The sequence below is a fragment of the Fistularia commersonii genome, chromosome 2 (assembly GCF_037954325.1).
Source record: "Fistularia commersonii isolate RoL2024-O1a breed Wild chromosome 2, RoL_Fcom_v1.0, whole genome shotgun sequence".
Lineage (NCBI taxonomy): Eukaryota > Metazoa > Chordata > Actinopteri > Syngnathiformes > Fistulariidae > Fistularia > Fistularia commersonii.
Window position 1 is genome coordinate 11,641,372 of NC_141285.1, and position 26,070 is coordinate 11,667,441.

General features: G+C 37.5%; 1 protein-coding gene across 1 annotated transcript; it reads right to left on the minus strand.

Moving 5' to 3' along the window:
- Positions 1-216: 216 nt before the first annotated feature.
- micu1 (mitochondrial calcium uptake 1) lies at positions 217-26,070 on the minus strand. The gene is made up of 12 exons (XM_086167451.1): positions 25,931-26,070; positions 22,377-22,541; positions 21,293-21,488; positions 19,679-19,841; positions 16,872-16,915; positions 8,232-8,346; positions 7,268-7,350; positions 6,682-6,882; positions 5,437-5,574; positions 3,389-3,497; positions 1,194-1,283; positions 217-1,051 (listed from the first exon to the last, which is right to left on the minus strand). The coding sequence occupies exons 2-12, from the start codon at positions 22,538-22,540 to the stop codon at positions 891-893; spliced, it is 1,464 nt and encodes a 487-aa protein (XP_086023577.1). The 5' UTR covers position 22,541; positions 25,931-26,070; the 3' UTR covers positions 217-890.

Genomic DNA, 26,070 nt, shown 5'->3' on the forward strand with positions numbered 1-26,070 from the left:
GCTCTTTTACACACATTGAGACCCTTTTCTTTTTTGTGCAACACTCAAAGACACTGCAAACGAACAGCATTAGCCATATGACAAATCACTTCCTTAGTGCTCCACAAATTAGTCTTTGTCCCAAAGTGCTTTTTGTCTGTGTAACATGGTGACACAACAGCCCAAATTGCCATTCAGGCAAAACATTGCGATTAATAAATCACAACCAAGTTCTGATTTAATAGTATAAATGTCTTTAATAATGTGCTATATAAAGTTTTTTTGGTGAGCAAAAATAATCACAAGAATACATAGTAGACAATATACTGCAGCAGACCAAGACAAACAGTATTTGAGTCTATGAACCAATATCATACAAGATACATGTATATGTGGATGATGAATGCAGAGGCTTTTCACTTCAGTCAATGTTCAACTCACAAAAAAGGAGTTTTTTTTTTTTTTTAATCTGTATAGAACAAACTGAAGCAAGGTCAAATAAGACTGATTCGAATCGGGGTCTGCTTTGCACAGTAAAACATCTAGACATAAAAACTGCTGACCCGCACGTTCATGCAGATGCTGCACTCCTGTACAGAACATAGCAAAATAAATCCCAATATTATATCCCTAATATTCATATTAAGTGACACCTTGAAGGAGGCAGGCAAGGCAGAACCTTTAAAGATACAATGCACAACTTCAGCATTCCTCGGTCACTATACTGGTGGCTTGAACTTCGCAGACATGCGTTAGGGTTTGTCGGTGCCCCTTAGAGCCTCAGCCTTACTTGTTCATTTTGATTTGTATTTATACTCTTGAGTCCTCTTGATAAATAGTAAATGTGTTGATGTTAGAGTTAATTTTCTTTTTCCAAACAGTCGGTCACTAACTCAGAAGTCATGTCTTCTTTATGTCTTCGGTGTAGCAAAGTCCCAGGCAGTATCCTGGGCACACTTCCACATGGCACGCACCAGCCGAGTGAAGCCCATGTCTTTGGGTTTCTCCAGCCCACGCATCAGTCGCTGTTTCATAATGGCTATGAACTCCTTGTTGCTAAGCTCTCCATTTCCTAAAGAAGATGGGGACAGGGGTAATTAACAATGGAGAAGGATGATGATGTAACAAAAGATCTAATTGTTGGCCATTTTTTTCTTTTGTTTCAAACCAATATTTGCTGCAGAAGCCTATTTTTTGACCAAACAGGTACTTACCGTCGCAGTCAAACAATCCAAACACCACGTCACATACATGATCAGACAGCTCAACCTTGGCCACAGTGCGAGCAACCTGCTTCATGGTAACTAAAACAAAAAGAGAGAGAGAGAGAGGTCGATCGATCAATTGTCTGAGAGTCACAGATGTGCAGGTTGACAAGTTCTAAAATGACCCGAACAGGGAAAACTTTATAAGAGTCCAACTGCTATTGAGCAGTAACTTAGACATTCTAGGTCTTCCATACCCATCATGCACCTTTTTCATATATAAGACAGAAACAGCTAACATGAGGAGGACACACACACACACACACACAATATATATATTCCATACAATTTTACATCACAGATGCAAACAGCTTATTACAGTCTTGCAGCCAAGACATTCCCTTGAAGTAAACACCTTCACGTACATCCTACCCTCCTTTTTAGCACCAGCTGTTTTGATTAATCAATGCTTATGGATATGCTGAAATAATATTTATGGGAGTTTTTAATCAAAGGTCAGAATCATTGCTGTAAATGAAGTAAACATTAATTCACGCAGTTTCTGATCAAAACCTACAGGTCATCTCTGCATGCGTGTCATTGAGTCAATGCGGCTAAGACATTCCTTTAAAAGAGACTTCCTCTCCGTGAGTGAATAACGGCTAAAAAAAGACAACTACTGCAAAGTAACTTCCAACTTTTTTTGGTCAACTTTCTCCATCAAATTAATGTGTTGTGGTGGATAACAGGGAAGATAATACATAGTCAGAGATAAATGAGACTTTAAATGTTCATTGTGTATAACTGATTATATATCATTGTCAGAAAAAGATGACAGCACTGTAATTGATGAGACTAATGACAAAAATAAATTTAAAAAGTACATTTCAGATTTTTAGTGATCCTTTTCTATCAACTTGACAAATACTCTTCCACTGTGTCCTACATTTACACGAGGTTTGATAAAGGAAAACAAGGACTGTCGAGTTTTCGGTGCTTTGGCAGATAAAAGATACATTTTTTTATCTTACTAATCAAGTTTACATAAGCGTATTTTTATTGTGACCAGAAAAACATAAATCCCCATGACACTTTCAGCACTGTAAAGATTCTTTAGCAAGGTCAAAGTAATGAAGATGAAACATCAGTCCAAAGAATAGATTAGTAGAAAAAAGCTGAGGCTGACACTGTTTCTTTTATTATGAACACTGTGAGATCGCTTTACAAGAATGAGCTTCTTCATAATCTTGAGATTTCAGTGACTTTGGTCTGATATGATCCAAAAATATTTTCACTTTTCTGATCCTGAAAAATTTTGTGATATGAAATGTTTAAAACGTTAAATTTCAGGTCATGTTTGAACAAAGGAAGCCATTATGGATTCCTCATCCACACATTTTGAAGACAGATTTTTAATGTTTTGCTTGTATTTAAGAACATTTTCAAGAGTTGGAACTTCCAGATTAATTACTGGAATCTCTGGCAGCCCATCTTTAAAAACAATGTGCTCTTCCAGCAGTCTAGGCACAAGAAAAATAAGTTAAGGTAGTATATGGTGGGAATTTGGATAAAAGCGTCTGCCTAATGTAATGTAATGTAATGAATAAGGGGACCAAGTTGATAAGTGATATATGGAACAAAGCTGTAAATACCCAAGGGAAAATCCAACACAAAATATGACTGCAGGTCATTATCAAGTAGATGAATGACAGAGAGACTGCAGCAGCAGTACAGTGTGTGTATTACATGCACATATTTTGTCAGAGAGTCCTGATAAATTAATTACAGTTACCTCACTATTACAACAGGGTATTGCTGTGCAGTGTTGATAGGAACTGTTCTAGTTTTAAGGAGGCAAAAGAGAATAATTCCAGATTAACCCTCTGTGATAATACGGACACGTCACCTGGCTTGTTACATTAGCTTGTTACATAAACAGGAAGTGACCAGTCACATGTAAATCCTCACGGTTCCTCGAATCGAATGTGCACTCTCTAAGGCCTGGGCAAAAGAATACTAGAAAAATGGATCAATGAGCACAGGAGCAGGCATTTTCAATCGCCAGGATTAGGAATACAGTCAACCGATATAGGCTGAGCAGATGACAGGCTAATGAGATGGCAGCGGTGAGCCACGAGAGTAGTGACAGTAATGACATTTGCAGAGGTAATTACTGGAGAAAAAGATTGTTAAAAGGGATATACCTTTATCTATAGATGCCCCAGCCATGTGGTAGAAACTCAGCGCAGTGTCCACATCATTAACATTCTTTAGGAAAGTGAAAAAATTCTCCACCTCCTCGAACGTGATGCCCTGCAAAAGAAAACATTGAAAATGAGAAACTGAATGTTTTTTTCTTTTCATGGTTCATCTTCATTTATTGCATTAGACAAGTTAAAGGAAAGATGTGCGGCTGGATAGTGCCATTGGGGTAACTGCTCAGTGGCACATATGTCAATAGAAAGGGGGCAGAAGTATTTGAAACACAAGGTCAGTCACATCGGAATAAGCACACCTGCACAGAAATAGTCCCGGTCACCTAGTTGCAGCACAGTTTTAGAGCGGTTTTGCAAAGAAAAGTGAGCTGACAAGAAATAACCTTTTCTCATCTACAGAAGTTTTGCCCATAACTGCAGTTTACTTTCAAACTTGACCTGCCATAACTCTTTCTGGTACTTGCAGGACCTTTATGTCTTCCTTGTATGTTTTGCTTGGTCCATAAAGACCAATTTTTTTGCCTATTTAAAACAACAGTACTTGGTAGAGAATTTAACAGCTGGGATGTTCAGTGTTTTCATTGTGAGATATTTTGCAAGATTAAAACGTATTGGACTGAACATTTCTGACTGGATTCTACAGATTATTGAGTTTTCTGTATTTGGACATTAGAGATAGTGGAAGGCAAAACGAAGACTGTTGGCAAAGTAGATCACATTTGGTTGTATACACTTTTCTCTTCCAATAATGTATTAACACACATTGTGGTTCATAGACACATTGAACATTTCTCAGGACAATCTCAATTTTCTGGAGTACAATGGCTGTAAAACACTGTGGCATGTGCACAAAGGTTCAATGTTTAGTTTTACTGGTAGAAAGAAACTATTGGAAAAAAAATCATTTTGCATTAGTGTATAAATACCTCTAAACAACTATTACTGTTTTTTTAGTGAAGAATGTTCCATTTAAAAAGAAACTACAAAAGGAGCAGGTCCTCCTGCATTGAGCTGGCAATATTGCATGTAACTGGTAGAAGACGACAAGGGTGATCTGCATTTTACGTGTCACCAGATTAATTCTCCAATTTATTTTTTAATAGTGAATTATTTAAGATCTACATTCCTTTAACAAACTACTATGGTGGTATGATCTCTTTTCCCATCACTGTATTTCTCCAATGCACTGTGATTTCTCTGTTATGCTGATCACACTTAAGCAAAGGTGACAAACTTGAAGCTGGATTGTTGTCATGACAACCTAAACAATGGCTATCCTTGCAGATTTCAACCAAAACAAAGGATGTAAAGGGGGAACAAAGTATTTTTTCTGTTATTATGGAAAACGTAAGATAACTGGATGATGCAACGAGTATGCAATATGAGGAACCATTACGTGTTTCATTGGAATATTGATGAATAAGGACTTAGACTCTTTTTCAACATTCAATTCAATCTGCCTTTGCACATGGAAAGGAATAAAGAAAGATTTCAAACAGGAGAGAGCTTTTTATGAAATTGTGCCTCCATTGTTACATTATGTGAAGGAGTGTTTCTCCAAAAACGGACAGTTAGCATTAGGGGTAATGTTACATGCACTACAAGATCCAATTTGCATCCCTTCACTTCATAACTGGTATCTGAATGTGGTGATTTACTGTTATCTCAGGACTCCAGACCCAGCACTGCAATGCTTTTTTGTGAGCCTCAAGCAACTTTAATTACAAAATTACTTGATGAATGGAATATTTTCCAAACTGCTGTGGGTAAAAAACACCGGGTTGAAGGGTTACAAATTGCAACATCACTATGTGACATTAAAAAATTCTACAAACTGGTCCTTTGACATACCACAAAGTAATAATCCAAACAATATAATATGGACAAGTACCATTCACTTTTCACGGACTTAAATGCAAATTAAATTGAATGCAAATTTTTTTTAAAAAAAAATAAAAAAAATATATATATATAAAAATAATAATAAAATAATAAGATAATAAAAAAATGATAAAAAAATAAAGCAGACGGATAACCTGTGCATCCTTGAACATCTTCTTCAGGCCTTTCTGCATCTGCTTGAGTTTGCGAGACTGAACACCACTATAGGCCAGCAGCATGCCCCCAAACTGTCGCTCAGAGATTCTTCCATCCACAGGATCGTTCCTGTCAAACTGTACCCAAAAGAGAGCGACTGATGACGATCAAGTGATAGTTCAGGGGAACAAACAAATTAACTGAAGGAAGATGGCATGCGAAGATGAGAAACACCAAACTCTGCTGCCAAGGTCCAAGATAAATCATGCTTTGAGGTGTAATGAATAATATTAAATCTACATGTGCATTTTTCAATGTTCTGCTGGAGCACAGCTTAACAGAAGTAGGCCTTGGTTGTGTCAGGACAATCGAGATGATTTGCCTGATGCCGTTCTAACAGCCACATGGCTGCCACTCTCCATTCTATGAATACCTTCCCAAATTACTAATTTGTTCTATTTCTGGGGAATGAATTTGTGACTAAGGCAAGCTCCCTTTGGAGAGAACATTCAGAGATGATGATATTCAACAAACTGGGGCTTATGGAAACGCTTAGATTTCTTCAACAGTCATCTGTTTTTAACAGTATCTATGACCCTTATAATATGCCAGGAGAATTATAAGTGATTTTAAAAACTGAAGTCAAAGGTATATTTTCGTCATTAGCACTTTGTAAATAGCGTTTTTTTTCCTAGCAGATGCTCAGCCTTGTGTCCTATTTGAAGATTTTCAAAAGATTGTTTACATTACGATTCAGGCCATTTGTTGGCAAGCTCAAAGTAAATTGATCGAAAAAAAAAAACATATGCTCACCAACACTGAGCAATTACTGTGATTCTTCAGTCAAACAGGCCAAAGGCATCTTTCAACACCTTACTGTCACAGCTCTGATTGAGGGATACTGACCACGACTGACCATTCCACAGTACCTGTCATATTCGGCCAGTTTTCCATGGCACTTATGCTCACTTGTCAAAGTTTCCTTAGCTCTCTTACACATTTTTTATTTTTATTTGACTATCACGAGTAATAAATATATGCTTGTCATATATACAGCCTCTTTATTTGGCAAGCAACTAAAATGAATGCCTAGTCTCTGTATTGAAGCAGGAGGACTAATAATATATTGCTACGGCAAAGACTGCCTCAAAGTAAATTAATTTATCAGTAAATAATGGAACAATTATTCAGAAAATAAATTACCTTGTGATAATCTTCTACTTATTCACTCGTTATATCAGTACCTCTAGTTTAAGCACATCATGCTGCAGTTTTCTTTGAAACTCGAGAAAGCTGCCGATGGTGAGTTTTCCCTTTAGATCTTCTCCAAAGAAGTAGGTGGTGAGAGCAGAACTGCAGCCAGCTGTCTTCAAGGTATTTCCTGTGGTGGAGCGGTCACGATGGCGCATGCCCATGCTTGTTTGAGAACGAATAATGCTCTGAACCTGGGGTGGTTGCATAGTTAGTAAAGTTAATGTAATGCTTTCTTAAGTTGGGTTAGAGTGTGACATCGTTCAACTCAAAAGATTAAACCTTAATAGTTTTCTTCGACGGTGTAAATGTGAGGAAGTATGAGAATGGCCCTGACAAATAAACATTACAAACCGGATCAGTGGACAAAAATTTTCCACAGCTGACTAAGAAGAATATTTTTACCATTTCTCTTACAGAAACTGGACATGCAACAGCACGGACCTGTAAATTGTCACTACTGGCTACTTTAATGTACTCAAAAGTTACTATAAAAAACAGAGCACAATTGACACAAGTGACCTGATTATTACAGCCAGACTTTTCCTTTAGTGCAGCTTTTGCTGATCAAAGACGAACCTGCTCAAACTCCTCCAGGTCCACCTCTCCATCACCATTGAGATCAAACATCTTGAAAGCAATTTCAAAGTTCCTCTGGGGAGCTGAGAACCACAGGACACAAACACAGGTACATATTCTGCAATCACTCCAAACAATATGGTGACAATACCTAATACAAAGCTGATCCTGACATTAGCTATAGGTAAATATTGATCTTGAGTCCCAAGTGAGCATGCTAAATCTTCAACTGCCAACACTCAAACAGTTTTTTTTTTTTGCCCAATAGCCAACAGACAACACAAATACGACACATTAAGTCTAATGCTGCCACATCTATTTAAACAACACAGCATTTGCATGCAAGATATTTGCATGTTTGTGCCTCCCTCTTTTGAATAGTGCACACATTGTATTTTACAAACATGAAACTCATTTCTACCAACATAATATACTTAAATCATAAATGACTATATCTCAACAATACAAGGATTAAATTAACTGTCCCTTTTATGTACAAGACTTTACAGAAAGTGTTTCTGAGTCATAGTTTACCTAGACTATGTTATTAAAGGTTAAGATAAAATTGTCTCAGACTCCAAAGAGCCCATTTATGCAATACATAATTAGTTTTAATGTGAAAGAGATTCACAGTGGTTAAACTAAATGTCTGGCCTTATACTATTTTTTGTCCATTTTAATTGGATAAAATCAATCTTTTTGTGTCCTGAATCATGTAGCTAAGATAACCACTGAAAAATGTATGCAGATTTAAGTTACTCCATATAAAGGGTTTATTATATATGGTCATGCTTGGCTGGGATCTTCTACCTTCCTATTCATTTTCTGTTACAAGTGACACCAGAGGAAACTGGAGAAGTGAGATCACCTTGAGATTTGATTGTTGATTTGTATTTAGCTTTAAGTATCTTGCAGTTCAATCAAAAATGGTTCTGTACATTCTGTGGATCATCAAGGTACTTACTGGACAGCACAGTGGTGAGGAAGATGTAGTCAGAGAAAGAGATAAGGCCACATTCCCCCAGAGTGTAAAATATGCTGTCTTCATCTGCAAACTTCTCCCTCTCTTGGGCGATCTTCTGCTCATACAGGCCAGGAAAATAAAAAGAATTTTAAAATAATTTGAACATTTTTCCACATGATCCAACAAACATTTTGTTGTTTTTTCCCCTGAATGTGATCTTGTTTGTAAAGAACACACAGGCAGGAAAATAACAGTCCTTAACCCTTTGCAAGGGACTATGTAAAGATATCATGCAAGTATTGCATACACATGAGGTCACAAAGGCAAGTGAGGGTGAAAGTTCGGGGTCAGTTTGGGGTCAAAAGGCATGATCCAGCAGAAGATGTACTCACAGCGTACAACGGACAGAAAGAGAAAGGAAATAGAATGAGACTGGAGCACAAACAAACAAAACAGATAATCCATATCTGCAATGCAACCAAAATGTATTAATCATCCAAAGGTATGTCTTTCTCTGTTTTACACCAACACGCACACAGTTATATTATTCTTCTATTAGCATGTGTACATTTACAGTATTTCATGAAAGTGTGACTTAATCACATGCATATTATATACACTTTGTGATAAAGATTTGATAGTGTCACACTGGTAGGACACTCAAACAAACAAAGTGAACAGATAGAGCATGCCTTGGAAGGAGGAGGTGGGCAACACTGAGCCCTTTGGAGTTACCTCCGTCTGTAAGAGGTCCATTTCAAGGGTGGAGAAAGGAGGAGAAACAGCTGTTAGAAAACAGTGCGGCCACTGCTGTTGTTAGCAGGGCCTTGAATGACAAAACACATACATGTGCATCCATATTTTTCATACATGGCACACGCACAATTGCAAACACGCACTCTTTGTTCAAAGATATATATTTGTAGAACCACTCTCAAATCAAGAATTCAATATTTTCCTGCTCTCATCAGTCTTTTAAATTTGCCTGGTCAAGCAAGATTGCTAAAATAAGGCAGAATCAAACAGGTAGGTTAAACACAGAATGTGGAATACAAAATACAAATGGCAAAACTTGGATCGAAAAGCGTATCAGAATCATCAGTTGTGTTTGTTTCTCTGATGCAGCATTTTTGGGCGTTAAACCTGGAGACGCACAAAGACAGCTGATTAAAATGTTTTAATTGAAAGAAGAGGATTCAGTCACTTCTCACAATCAAAACATGAGCCAAAAACACTAACCTGCCAATTTACCTGATACACCTTGATGAAACAGATGCAGGAGAAGGCAAAAACCCTGCAATCAACCATGTTTCATGACCTTTTTTTAAAATTCAGAAATTCAGTTCTTATATATTTAGGGGGGGATATATTGATTTGTTTTTAATTTTAATTTGGTGGCTGGTAGTAACCTTGAACTATCCAAGCTTGTATTGAGAAGTACAAATAAATTCTCAAACCGAATAAATATTTACTTAAATATCTAGGTGTACCTGCTGTATTGGCAAGTATAGTGTTGACCCCTAACACAGTGAGTGTCCAGCTTAACTCCTTCATCCAGTGTAAATATCAAATATGATGGTTTATGCTGTAACACACATTATTGATGGCATCAACATTTACAGTATAAGAAAAAAAAACAGTGGTGAACGAGGAGGCGACAGAGAGGAAATGTTAGGCCCAGTTCATGGATGGATGACAGTGAGAGACAAGAGAAGGAAAAATTCTTGGCACTAAGATATATTTTTATGTGTTCAGTTAATCCATGTGGTATATTCCCAGAAAGGGGCATGGATGGAAAAGCAAGATAAACATAACAAGAGGAACAGACTGGTTAAACTTTGTGTCAAGATGTACCAATGCCGTGTTCAATTAGTCAAAAGGAGACTAACTCGACCACTAAATTGTGCATTAAAACGGCTGACCCTGTACATGACAGAAATACAAACTTCTATATAATTGTCAGAACAATGGCAAATAGAACACTGGGCAGCTCATCTCTCTTTTCAAAAACCTCAGCCAAGGACAAAAATCACACAACACTGTCCAGAATGGCCAATAGCATATTCCAGGGGATGCAGCTGTACATACATGGCAAACAAACACTCAAAGACAGAGTATCAACATCCAAAAAATAAATCAAATAAAAATTACTGACATCACTGCTTCACTATTTCTAAGCAAAAAATAATGTGTTTATGATCAGCTTACTCTCAACCTAAGCCATTGGCCAGGAAGCTTTGGATTCACATGAACTTCAGGTGGTCAAATCACCAACAGAAGATTCTAATTATGCTAGTTCAACTGTGTCCTATTTGCATTTTTCCCATCCAGAAATACAAAAAAAGACCTGCTATAATACTGCTTGTGATAAATAGAAAATACTAGATCTTCACATAACCATGAAGAAGTATTGCATTGTCAATCAGTGTGCTGCACTCATGTGTCACTCTGTTTATTTTTCACTCTCCTTGTGGCTTAGTGGTCATGTCTTTGCAAACAACCTTCATTGTTGGGATGCATGACTCAGTTCTTTGTTAGGATTGAAGCGATGCAATACTGGCATTTCAAGGCGAGGCCACTCTGACAACAAAGTTCCGTCATTGAGATGAATGTAAAAAAACACTATCTCAAAGAGCTCCCAATAAATTTTCTTGTGCTCTGCAGACAGATCACAGGTTATTTATCTCATGAGTTCTGATGACCCAGCATAAGAGAAATTATTTTTATTGGACAACGGGATTTAGACACTCTTCATCAAGTGGCCTGCATGTACTGTACCTAAGGATCAGTGTCTCCTCCTCCATGGGTAAGCATGTTTTCCTATTTATATCTCTGGAGCCTGTTTGGCTAACACATAGGGACATATATGTACACACCAACTATTGTCAAGTCCACAGGCTGGTTCTAGTGGATGAAAGGGCAAACTTGCCCGTGTGTTGAGGCAGAAATAGTGCAGAAACAGCTGCTGGGTTATGCTATCAATAGGGCAGTCAAATGTGAAGCTGTTATAAAACAGATAGATAATTTCTTACACACATACACAGTGGGGTTAAAGGTTTAGTTAGGGCTAGTCAAGCTCAGGACCAGGCTTCATAGTAGCCTGAGAGCTTTGCTTATCAAATTAGTGAATGGCCAAGCAAAAGTCCAGCTAAAAAGACTCACAGAAGTATAATACAGCCAGTGGCTTGCATGCTAAAGGGGTAACGTTATTTCTGCTCTGTTACTTTACTGCCTTTGAAACACATTATAAGCACTGTATTGCAGAGTTAAACACTTGAAAAAAAAAAGAAAAAAAAATATTTCTACTCCCTTATTTGACATGAATGTCACTGATGTGTTTCTCTGAAAGGGAATTAATATCAAAGGAGTTAGTTACAAACGAAGCCTTCTCATGGGCGTATTTAGATTTTAAAATAGGTCATGTGCATTCAGTGTATCACTCATTATTTACATTGCTTTCAATGTGCTGTATGTTGTCTTGTGAATAAAAAGCAGCTGAAGGATGGTTTAAAATGGCCGTACCAGCTGCAATTATTTATTTTTGCAGTGCATATATGTACATATATATATATATATAAAAACAAATATAAAGTGAGCATCACACTTTCTATTATATTATATACACTTTCTATATATGACAGTTTAATTGAGAAAGAAATTCATAACGATCAAGTTACCTGTAAAGTCAATCATTTCACAGGGTATTTCTTCAATGCCTTGTGCTCCATCATATAGAGTGCATGCATAGTCTCCCGAAAACTACTCTTGTTTCATTATCATATTATTGACTCTGTTGATCACAACAGAAATCATGCAAACATAATGAGATTCTACCACTGACTGTCATAGTGTGTCTGAGCGAACAGTATCTCATGATTATCGGAGCCAAAACACCGGCCCACAGGTGGCTGGATGTGAGGAATTCAATACTCAGCTAATACAGTAGTTTATTTAAAACAATGGGTCACGATACAGAACTGTCAGTAACAATTTTCACTGAGAAATGGTAGCTGCCTCGAGGCAGAGTAGAATCAGCTGACTAGGTGCACAGACAAGACTGGATACAGAGAATAATAAATGGATGAATTGATTGTATCACTGCATTTGTATGTGAATGGTCTTAGACACATGATTAGAGGGGAAAAAGAAATGGAGGGCGGAACAGAAAACCATGTGAAAATATGTAAGAATATTCATTTATGTTAAAACAGCAGCACTCCGGAACTTCCTGTGAAACCTAAAGAGAGGACGTTAAAACATATTGTGTAACAAGAGTTTTTTGTCTCATTGAAGCAGCCCCCTCCATAGTACTTGATTGACAGGTATTCAGTGTCAAGCAGAGCAGGTCAGGCGGTGCTTGCTGTTGTACTTTTGGCCACCGCATACTAGAACAGCTTGATTACATTTTAGATATTGAGAAATCCTGCTTCTAATAACTTTAAACCATGCCATACAAGTACCATGCATTACTGAAACCTGAACAATCCAGAAGATGGTATTGTAAACACTACCAAGCACATCAAAACAGCCTCAATGTTAGCTAGGAGAGCCATTTCGTTGGTCCAATACCATGTGATGCCACCATGCGCAGAAAGGGGCGTCACCATCAGCTACTTCTTCTGTGAATAACAAGCATAGAGCAAAGCATGCTGGGAAAGAGTCGACAGTGGCAAAAGCATGGCAAAAGCTTGAGCTGCTATTTCTTAAAAAGTGATGGAATGATGAGGAATAAAGGTGCGAATTATAAAGAAAAGCGTGGGGGGAGAGGGGGCAGCACTGCTGAGTAGAGTAGGGAAGGAATGCTAATTCTAATATTTTGCAATCCACTGGGTCCAGCAAGTCCCGCTACATGGTTTTGGCAGCAATCTCAAGCTCAGTAAAACAAGATATGTTTCTTAATATCAAGAGAACAGACTTGTCTAAACTTTACACAAACTATAAAAGGGGAATACCAGCCTCCAAGATACTGTCAACAATCCACGCAAAAGACAGGTCTCAAACACAATGTTTGACACAAAGTTTGCCTCTGTATACTTAATGTAAATGTATAATGGGTCAAGAGTCTGCTTGGTTGTTTAATGCTTCCTGACATTATAGCGAGGTCAGGTTGTGACCCGCCTTCAGTGCTCTTGCCTGATCTACATGTCATATAAAAGAGCTCAAGCTTGCAAACAATGTTGAATCATTCATAGATAAGCTTATAAGTCAAGGCTTTGTTATTATTTATCAACACAAATGTTTCTATCAAATCCCCATAAAATTACAGTACTCAAATGTGTCCAAAATAAATCAACGTCAAGTTGATAAAAGGATGCGTCTCACTGATTAATGAGCAAAGCTCATTGCGATATCATTGTCACCTACAATGTTCAAAAGCTGCCTTTAAATTGTTGAACATTTGAAATTACAATGAACAGTCTGATCAGAAACACAACTGCTACATTATATGTACAGTTAAATGTACACTCCCCACAAAATGAAGCTGACAAATATTTTCCTGCATTGAAATTTTCAAGGACACCTGCCATTCAACCATTCAGTGGCTTGAGTATAATTTATCAAATTCATTAAAAAAAAAATAAGTGAAAGTGCAAACTTCCATCCCTATACCAGTGCTGTATGTATGTGTCTGTGTGTGTATGGGTGGGTGTTTAACATCTTCAGCACTTGTGCCATGCAAGAGGACAAGTTTTTAAATTCTCCACTTTATGCACAGCTCACTTATTGATATAAAATATAATAATAATAATAATAATAATAATAATAATAATGATAATTTATCCTTTATTAATCCCCGTGAGGAAATTCTTTCTCTGCAATTAACCAATCATGGAGGCATGCCATCCACCAGTTCCAGTTAGGGGTTCAGTGTCTTGCACACTTCAACACAGGAGGTTCCTAAGACGATTGCTCTACATCCTGCGCCAGGCTGACCTGGCGCAAGAGGATGTTGCATCGGCCAGGAATTCTACCACTGGAGCACCGATGCTTGGTGATTTATACTTCAATGCACTTTTGGCAGTCTCTGGTCTACAGCGATTATAAATATACTGAAGGTCATGGCTCCCTTTCACACATGCTGAAGCTAAGATGTGATAAACACACAAAATAACCAACCTACTTAGTGGTTCCGCTGGACTAACAATTGTAAATATCTATGCTCTCCTATACTAGGGAGCGGGAGAGAGTGAGTAACAAAAAGACAGAGCAGCAAGAGAAAGGCAAGAGATATGGGAGGAGAAAAAATTATGTAGAAACTAGAGTGGCGAATAGTAAGTAGTGACTACATAGTGCAGTTTTTCATTCAGGTGCACGCATGCTGCTCGGCACACACCCCATACCTGCCAGAAGTCCTGAAGGGAGGGAATTGCAGAACAGGAAGGAGATGAAAGAGGAAGACAGCAGAGAGTGGAGAATGGGATAAGTAGTGGAATTATTGGGGGGGAGGGGTAAGAGACAAGGTGGAGAATTAGGGAGATGGGGAATGGAGGATGATGTTATTCACGAGAAGGGGAAGAGAAAGAAAATGGAGGGATTACTTACTTAGGGAATGAGAGAATGGTTTATAAGAGAATGTGAAAATTATCAAAATTCATGATGGCAACATTGCGTCAAATCTAAATAAGATTGTGGTTGTCCGAAAATGTGCCCATTTTGTGTAGGTTAGGTGTAAAACTTGTAGCATAATAACAGTGAAAAAGAGTGCAATGACACAATTGTTAGATAAACACTCAGGACAATTAACAACTTCAAGTGAAACATTATCCCCAAACAATTTCTCTTAAAGAGAGGGAAATAAAATAAGGCAAACAAAACGATCACACCAACATTAGCTGTCACACATATGACCATGTGGGTATGTTTACTTTGACTAAAAGTGGAGCAACTAAAGAGGAGAAAGTTAATGACATAAAGACTAACATACTCTTTATTTAAGGAAATTAACCTCTTACCCACCCCAAACCCTGGCAAAAATATTTCTGATGAAGAGAGAACTTGGTCAACCACACATAGCATGGTAAGTTTCACATCTTAAATGGTTGTTTAGAATTTTAGGAGTTTCTCCTTCTTCTAAGAGCAAAGCAAAGAAAGAGGTATTACATGTCTCAAGATAGAAAAAGAGGAAGGGCGGTGATTGTAGGGCTGGGAATGATCAGGCCAATCGGTCTCCAAAACCTTGGGAGGCAAACTGAGCTAAATTCAAAATCAAATAAATCGAACTGCCAAAGATTTGTCGTGAAAACCATGGCAAAACCTGGTATATTTTTACAGAAAAAAACATTGATAATTAATGTGGATGACTAATTTTAGGATGACTGATTCACCTGTAAAACTCAAGCTATTGAGCCAGAGAGTTTTATATCTTGTGGAAGAAAGAAACATGGAACTAATGAGTCTCATCTCTTTTAGGTTTCACAGTCTTCTGTGGGTTCCTCTGACTAAAACAGATAAGACTGACAGATAAACTGACTATTATCAAACCTGCCGGCAGGCTGATGCTTTTGTAATGTAATTGAAACTTCAGTCAAATATCTGATGATTTCAAAACATTTAATGAATGGAGCTAGTTTTGTAGTAGAAGAGACCTCATCGATCCAAATAAGGATGCAAAATGGACACCATGCCTCTTCTAAAAATAATGCAAAAATGCTGTCGATACTGACCTATATTACAGTTATTATTTATAATACATATGTGACAGCAGCCCTATTTACACACTTCATCAACTCCCAAATTCAGCAGGCAAAACAAATGTTACATTTTTTGTTACATTTTATTAATTATCAAAGGTATGACTATTGCAATTCAGCATTAGACATTGACATACCAAATGAGATACTGTATTGGTTTAATACACTCAATTAATTTATATGAAATTATACCCAAAGTAACACAATGATTCTAATTAGTTTATTTTTGCTGTTCAGAGATAGTAAACTTGATATTTTCAATTTTAGTGTATTTGAGGGTGTCTTAAAAACTTCATGTCAAATCAAGAATATTCTTCTCAAAATATCACCTATATATTTTTTGTTAATATGAGTTCTTATTTTGTTATCACTGTCTGAAACCTATCGTGTGGGAATACAGCTACATTAACAACTAAGTATATGATTTGCCCAATTAGCAAATATGCCCAATTGCCAAATATAACATTCTATTGATGATATAACTTTAAAAAAAAAAAAAAAAGAATATATTTGGAAATTGACATTACAGAATGTTAAGTCTTTTGATGAAAATGCTCTTTGCTTAAGTAATGCTACCAGCAGAAAAAGGTGAGATTCGAAGCCCAGTTTTATTCCTCCATCTGAGTCTGCCTCAGTTAAATAGTTGGAGCAAGGTTTCAAATGCCAATGTCCAAAAACCTCAGCAAATATCTGCCTGGTCAGACTGCCATGGGTAATTGGGATACAAGAGAAAACCTACTTTTAGTATTTAGGCAGACTTGATCCTTCAAGCTATTATTGACTTTGGATGAACAATGAAAAACAAATCCATAACCTTTGAAACCCAGCTTTTTTGGAAAAAAATACAATAACATAATAATCATTGTTGGCTATTACATTCTACAGAAATAAAACATTAATGTAAAAATAATAGTTGACCATTTGCCCCTTTTCCACAAGCATATCTTACCTTGCCATCATACCGTTTTACAATGAACTGATCTAGGCCCAGGCCTGAAAAGAGAGAGAGGAAAATATGATAAACAAGACTGAAGTCAGAATATGTACACGGCAAGGGTATCATGATTTATGCAGAGCATCAAGAAGAAAAAAAAACAAATTTACATGGAGAGACTCTATCTAATCGCATGTGCTACTGATTAATAATAGTCATTAACAGCTCATTTCCATGTTTCCATTTCTGTAAAACAATCATGAGCGGTCACCTTTAGTGTTCATGATCATTTGTCATAAGTTCCATACCAGAGCCTCGACTTTTTTTTTTTAATTTCCAGTAAGCAGCAGGAAGTAAGCCATTTAAAGTAGACATTAAAAGAAAAAAAAAAGTGTTAACGAATACACTTCTAAGATTTACATTTGTGCATATCAAGGTACTGTTGCTCAAATGACATCAATGCAGCTATATTATACTAATGAAGCGCATAGTATGACAAAAAAATAATAGTCTTCACTTGTCTTTACAGTCCTATGAATTTGTTTACCTCCATTACTGACTGATTAATACAATTATTTTAACCACATCAATGTTAAAATGATTATCCTACTTATTAATAATATGTATTATAAAGTAATGTAATGTAAACTTAGGGAAAGATGCAGCAGCACCTTATCAGTTTCTCCCAATGTAAAAAAAAAAATGAAATCAAGAACAAACAATGAACATTTCAAATGTGCAAGACTGTAATTGGCAAAAATACTTCAGTAACTATTGATTAAAAGGTGATGCTCATAACACTGCTGATCACACCTCTGATATGTACGTTCAATTTCAAGTCAATGAGGGTCATCACATTTCAAGAGCTCCTTTTGATTTAACAATATATTTATGCAAAAACCTGAATCCTCATCATGACTGATAAATAAAAAATTCTGTTTGTTGTGCTTATTTCTCAACTGTTGAAAAGCAGGGCAATGTGGATCATGTATTCCCACTCACATGATCTTCAGTTAAAAGGCAACTATTTATATGCAACTGAAAAATCTTTATTGACATTTACTAAATCTGTTTTTAAAGGCCCTCTGAAATAGAAATGCAGACATCTTCATAACTTGATATAATCACCTGTGAAACTAATTATTTAACAGGTGTACAGCCAAAACTGGGAGTTCCCTCTAATCATTTTGTATTTGATCAGACCAAATAAAAGTAGAATGTTGAAAATTCTTCATCAACTGTGGAAATGCAACATTGGTCTAGTAATGAGGCATAGTTTATTCCAACTGATACATTCATTTACTCTCATACTGGCACTATAGCTCTGCCACACAGAAATGAGCAAGTGTGATTTTGACACATATGTCTAAGTACTGGCAAAAATTACATTTGATTTGAAGAACATTTGAGAGTCAAGGATGCAAGAAAAGCAGATTTTGAAATGAATGTATCGGCAACATAGGCAGAGATCAAAAAACTACTTATACATGGATACACGATTAAGGGGAAATGTAGTATGTTTTTTCTCTTAAGTTAGACATCCCTTCAAAATGCATTTGCTCAGCCTTCTGAGCATTTATCCTAAGAATGGACTTTTTTTATGCTAAAGTACTTCTTTTCTTCTCTGTTGCTCCCTTCAGGGGTTACCGCTGCATATAATCTTCCCATCTAATACTATTCTCTGCATCCTCTTCTCTCACATCAACTAACTTCATGTCCCCTTTCACAACATCAATAAATCTCCTCTTCGGCCTTCCTCCAGGCCTCCTGCCTGGCAGTTCTAACTTCAGCATCTTTCTACCAACAAATTCACTATACTTTCACTATGCACATCCAAAACATCTCAGTCTGGCCCCTCTGACTTTATCTCCAAAACATCTCACATACAATGTTCCTCTGACTTTAGACTTGAGCCAATCAATTCTCATCACTTCCAAAGAGAACGTCAACAGCTTTACCTCCTGCCTTATCCTGTCACAGTCTCTAAACCATACAACATCGCTGGTCTCGCTACCGTCTTGTACTCCTTACCCTTCATTCTGGCTTCTAATCTTTTATCGTACATTACCCCTGACACATTTCTATACCTGTTCCAACCCGCTTGAATGCATTTCTTCACCTCTTTTCCATACTCTCCACTGCTCTGCTGAGCCTAAGTACATAAAATCCTCCATCTTCTTTATCTCCACTCCCTGTAACCTCACCGTTCCACTTGTATCTCTCTCATTCACACAAATGTATTTCGGTCTTGTGGCTAATCTTCATATTAAAAAATTGAAACTGAATATTGGTGAAGTTAACACAGAAAAAGCCGAGCTTGAGTCTGAAAAGTACCTACATGTAACACATTTTGCTCTGGCTTTCCTGTCACTCTGACAGCTTAGGATGAACTATCTTTCACTGACTGTATGTGAAGCATGAGATCTGCTCTGGTTTGAACCCGTTAATTGATACACCAACTGCTGCGCTGTGATTCCCTGAACTCAGTGTGATCTGACAGCACTATCACTTCCCCTCCTCAGTGACACACTTCACACGGTGTTAATGGTCAATGCTAAATGTGGGCTGTGTTGGATATAAAATGTGTGTCAGAACAAAATAGTCCCTGCACATCGCTTAAGGAATACCACCCCCTAAATAATGATGACCAGAAAACTTGCTTAAGCAGGAACTTGGAAACTAGCAAGGTTTACAGGGTGTATTTAGGTGCAAACTCCTTGAGTTAAGATTGAATAAAAGAAATGTTTAGCGAATCACACACAAAAAAAAATATATAATAATGAAGAAATCACTTGGCTATGCAAAATTAGATTAAAACTCACTCTCTGGCTGCTTCTCATTGGGTGTGATGGACCTAATGAAGTCCTGGGGGGTCATGTAAACCTCAGTATCTCCATGCTCACCAATGACCTTCAGTGTGGCAAAGTAGCGGAAAATCTTGTCTGGAGTTGAATAGGCCCTTATTCTATTCTCATACTCCATCACCTGTAATGACATTCATTTTACAAATTGAACATGAGCATCATTGCAAAGCACCAGAAGGATCAAATACCCAGCAGTATTTTTTTCTGTTACGTAAAAGGACAGGCAGATAAGAACTTCAATTCTCGAATCACATGCCACAACTCCAAAAATTGCAGTAAGTGTTTTCTATTCTTTGTGTCTAATAAGTTAACAAATTTAATTTACAAGACAATGAATGAATGCATGAAATATAATCAATATAATGAAATTTACATCAACACAATTCTTTGGATAATCAAAATCTGATATCAGTGTCATACGGAGAGTGAGAGTCTGAATTTACAAATTCCTCTAGTCTTCTGTGTTTGCTCAAACTCCAATAGATTTTATTGGTCTTTAAGGCACTCTGTAGGAGTGGGTATTGGGAGAGGTCGTGTATGGATGAAAGGTTAGAGGACAAATGTGTAGGAAAGCTTGACAGATAGAAAGCTTGAGATTTTCTGTCATGGCTCAGGTTCTCCACAGATTTACAGACTTCTGATCACAATATGATGGAATCTATAGTGATCTTTACAGCATCTCATGTCATTGTATATACACCACTGTGTGATTCATTTTTACAAAATCCTGTTATCTAACATTATTGATTTGATGTCACAGCATTGGTTAATTTATTTTTTACAAAAGGTACAAGTATAGAAGAACAAATGACTACATTCCAGCTAAAATATAATCATTCAAAGAAATGTGCAGCACTGCACCATTTCAAGTACATTCACAGAATTTAAACAGTGAGCCAGGCACTATATTTGAGCAAGCATGCACACACACAGTCTATTTTTAACCAACACCGTAGTAAATCATTTGGTACCGCTATTCACTAAAAGGGTTGCTTCCCTGTCATCTATATTCTTTCAGCTGAATATTGAATTCACCGGCGAAGGCATCCACAATCTTTACCTCCTTGCCCATAAGCCACCATTACATCACATTGTTATTGAATAAAGTGTAATAACTTGTTTGCCGGATTTCCTTTTCCTCAGTTTGGTTCTTCAAATGTGATATGCAGAGCAAAAAACTTTGTTCAGATCCCCCCATGTTCTGTTTCTGTCCTGGCTAATTAACAGCAATGAAATCCAATGGGTGTTTATTCGATTAGGGGGACCACGATAGCGCAGTGGTTAGCGCTTCGACCCTGGTTCGATTCCAAAAAGGGAACCTTTCCGTGTGGAGTTTGCATGTTCTCCTTGTGTTGTGGTTTCCTCCGGGTTCTCTGGTTTTCTCCCACATTCCAAAGATTAATTGGGAAAATATTGGGAAAATTGAGAGAGTGAATGGTTGTTTGTCAATGTATGTGCGACCAGTCCAGGGTGTACCCCGGCTCCCACCCTATGACAGCTAAGATAGGCTCCAGCATCCCTCACGTTAGTGCAGGATAAGCGGCAGAAGATGGATGGATGGTTATCGATTACCTTGCGGTCTCGGAATCCAGAGCGTGGCTTCTTTTTTTTACCCTCGCCCCCTTCATCCTTAGAATCTTCATCTCCATTGCTAGCCTCTACAGATTTCTCTGACTCAGTCTCAGAGTCTGTATGACTCCCAAATTCAGCTTTGTCTTCGGCTGGTCGGTCAGAATGTCTTACTGACGGTCCTGCATCTGCATAGGCTCTAGTTTTCAAGGGAAACAAAATGTAAGCATTATTACCATTATAGCAAGAAAAAACACATTCAGGACATTAAAAGGTTATTTCTCCAGGCAAGCAACTATGACAGTATCTCCTTGCATTTTGTTTTCATGTGCTTAGAAGAGCTGGGGATACATGTAGGTGAACCACTTATGTAGAAGAGTATGAGTCTGATGATATACTGATTAAAAAAAAAAAAGAGATATGCAGGATTTTATTCTACTTGTCTGAGCAATGTGGAGAGGTTTTACATAAAAAATTGCCAATACTTCACTTTCGGACAAAACTGAAATTTTGAATAATAATAATACTGCTGAGCCTATCTAAAGGAGGCTGATTAATTCAATTTAATGAGACCAAGTACAATAAAGCCTGAGGTGAGGGACTGGAACATTCAGTATTTGTTCCATCAGACTAAAATGCCCTGAGGCCCAATTCATCACTCTTCCTGTTGCATCACAGTCATTGCCTCCCCATGGAGCTCTAACGTAAACACTCGATTTTCTGCAATGCCTTAACCAAACACCACCCTTCATAGTTATGGACTGTCATAAAGGCATTGTCACACCCCTGGGGTGGTGGCTTAGAATTCTGCCAACAGAAACATTGTTGAGATACTTAATGAAGTTTATTTTATGGGGAGAATGTACATTTGTCACTAATTCAAAAGTAATAAATTCTGTCCAACAGCAATCGACAATGTTCAGAGGACGTGGGTCGAAGTCTTTTAACCTGCTGTGGAAGAAGTGTTTTGAGGAGCCATTTGTCATCTTTACACAATTTTCAAGTTTCAATATGATTTCAACCACATTGTCAACAGATGAGGAATTTTGAGGTATAGAAAGGACACTTTTCACCTACTATATCTTACCTTTTCCAGAGCAGACCTCCACTAGCAGACACACCAGTTACCCCTACCAAGGCTGCCAGCATTAGCCTGCGTCGGCCAGACCCTCGGAAAGCCCCATTATGGTAGTTTCGAGGCAACTTAGCAAGACCAATATATATTAAAGATAACTTCTGCAATCGAAACATTCTGCAAAAAAAAGAAAAATATGGTGAAAAAAAAAAAAACACAGCTCAATACAGAAGGCAAAAGTTGTGGTACCATTTTGTTACATGACTTTTTATTTATGCGATGAGAAAAGTGAATGAAATGAAATTTAACTTGATGGTCGTGCTTCACAATTAGACATCACATTTTTCAGCAGCTGTCTGCGTCAGTCATAGCATTTGAAATCTTATAAGATGATTTTTGGAAGCCTCCTATCGCCGCCACTAAAAAAAAACAGGAAGAATAAAAATTTGGGGCAAGTAGGACTGTATCTCTTGAGATGTGTCTTATGAAAGCACCTCAGGCAGAACCTTAGCTTTGACAGTCCATGCAGAACTGTAATGGACTCAACACACATTCAAATTAATATAGAACAGAAATAGCAAATTATGGATAACACTAATTGCGGGCACTGAGGTTAAACTCCAGAACTTCATTTTCGATCATGCTGTTGCTTAATTCAATGTCATGGGATGATGATTTACAATTAAGCAAGGGGCTACTTGTGTGTATCTGAGGTCCCTGTGTGTGAATTTTTTTGACTATGGGAGATTGAGGTTCACTTGATCTAGCACTGGAGCTACCTGTCAATATCGTAAAAACATATGAAACATAAATTGTCACACTGACTTAGCAGAAAGACAAAATAAGCCATGGAACACCAATTTGAGTGTTCGGTAGCCTGTGACAGGGTGAAATAATGGGGCACAGGTGTGTAACACACAGTATGTACAAATACTATTTCTTTGGAGAGAGCAAGACACTGAAAGAGTTGCACCCAGCCCATTTGCAGATAGATTATACTTTGGAAGAAATCGGGACAAATGTTAATTTGACAATATTATTGGCCAATATGCGCCTGACTTGGCATCCTTTTAATTGCTTGTATATAAGCTATGTTGTTTTTAAAGACCATATAATACAAATTTGGGTATTTTATAAGTGATATCACCTAGCTTGTCCAGCAGAGCATGCTCCAGCTTGACTGTGAACATTGTAGAAACAGTTGGAAGCACTTGTAGGGATATAGGAGTGACATGAGAGCCATGCATCACAGTTGATCAGGAGGATATTGTGGCTTTAATAAGTTACTAACTTGATGATGAGTCCTCTTATTTTCTTGGAACTAATGCAAAAGGTAGCCCTGCGCCTGCCGCAATATTTTTCACTTATGTTAGTCTGCAATGTTTACAGTCAGCCATCCGAAGTGCATCAGCATAGAACATTGCACCTAAGAACGTGTGTGAAAAATGAATTAGGGACTGTCGTCAGATGGTAATTACCGCTATATTCTCAAATTAAATTCTGCTAACAAAAATAAATACATGGGTTCACAAATGGTAATCTGAAAATTTGTCTTTACTGTGAAATAATGTTAGAGGATCTTGGTCCAGCTAGAAAACTACTTTTATTTCAACCCCAACTGAAACACAAAGTCACACATACCTATGTATATGCCTAACAAGTAACAATAACAAACAAGAGGAAAAGGGACAAACATAAAACACAGAATGTTTGCTTTAATTTGTTTAAGTGGCACAATGAAGATGTAAGAATTTTAAATAGATTTAGTAGAATGTTTGCCATTTCGTATACAGAGTGAATTTCTATTTCAGTCAGGTATTGCAGCACTTAACTCCTGGGACAGGTCCTGGAAAATTTCTTCCAAAAGATATTCCCTAATTTGGAGTTTAGTTATTGGTGAGGCAGTGCACTGCCTTTCATACGGTCTTCAGGTTCACTGTGGTGACTCACATGTTCTTTTCGGAAAAATAAATATTTGTTGTTTTTCTATATATTTAATTCTTAAACCATCACCGGTTTGTCATGGGGTAAAAATATGAGCCAGAGGACCTCAAATTTGGGGGAAAAAAACAGAGATCAGCCTACACTATTTGAATATAGATCTGAGTTCTTAACTGTTCAGAAAAAATGTTTTATATATTTCTATCATTAAGACAGACAGGCCAATCACAACAGATAATCTGAATCTGATCTGGTTTGATATAAAAGAGAAGCACCCTAAAACTGTTGCACAGTATCAAAGGAAATAAACAAAAGTAGCTCAATGATTCTTCATTCTTCTTTATTCTGATTGACATATTTGGAGTGTGACCTTGGATAACACCCATCAGAAACAGAAAATTGCCATTGCAAGGCAGTAATTGTAGTCCTGAGGATCTGTAAAAGTTGGTGGTGTTCCTGATACGTTTATACAAAACAGTTGATATGAATGGGAACCCCCTCCCGGGGTGATCTCAGTAATGGAAGAAAGTAACAATTATAGTAAATTTATACAACTGTCATAAATGAATTAATTTGTTCAATACAACTTGACTCTATATTTCACATTAAGGGAGAATTTGTTTTGGCAGTACTTTTGTGATAATATACATCGGATTATCAAACAGGATGAATGTAACTTGCACAGAACAAATTGACAACATGAACAACTTCAGAAACACCTCAGCTCAGATTGACCTCCATTCAGCATGTCCGTGGAAATGTTAAATTTATCAATTATAAGTGTATACAACTCTCGTCTAGGCAGAAACGCCGTTTTGGTTTAAGTGTAAAAACTATTTGTTTTGCAATTCTGTTGAGTAGGAATTGTTTTTGGACTGCAATGACAGTTTTGATAGTTATGTAATACACGGGAGGTGCAGAAAAATAAACTAATGACTGCAGGGTGGAAACCAGGTTAGGCATCATTGAGGAAGACTGGCCAGGGTTAAAGATAACATAAGCTACACATTGATGTAAAGAGAAACACATATCCCAAGCACCGAGGTTCACAGATAAGCAACGATTCAAGGGGGAAATCGCTTGTTTTTATGTTACTTGACTTTCCAGCAGCGATGAGAACAGCAAAGCATATTTGCAATAATATATACACATGACCCTACCGACTTCAGATACATAGGTGTTGCGCGGTTGAATCCCCATTATTGACAATGTCAAGGATTAGACATCCAGTATGGACATTAAACCACTATATAATAAATATCAAGAATTATTTTAACGTGCCAAGTGAACACAACTCAAAAAGTGGATCCGATGATGCCAAAGGAGCCAAATATCTTATTTGTAGCCGTTTCCTCGCTGCATTGTGATAACATGTCAGCTGCCGCTCTTATCCTCGGGAAAATAAAGACATGATCTCAAACGTCATCCCGAGTCGCCTGAGTGTCGCTTGTTTGTGTTCGTTGATCCATCGTTTCCTTCTACCAGATTTTTCTTAAGTGAAGTCAGCTAACGCTAACTAGCGAGCTAACAGTTGACAGTGTAGCCCGGACGGCGGCGACTTCATTCGCCCAACACTGCAATGTGACAGAGCGTTTTCTCAGCATACAAGTACCGTGGATACTCACATGAACGGCTCTGCGTCCACCGGTCACACTAAGAACAACTGTGTCTTCTGAGTGCGTCTTAAATGTAGTGTTTTTGGACAAGGATCCCTGAAACAGGGTAGCGTATTTCCGTGTTGAACAAGCTCTGTGCTATGTAGCCG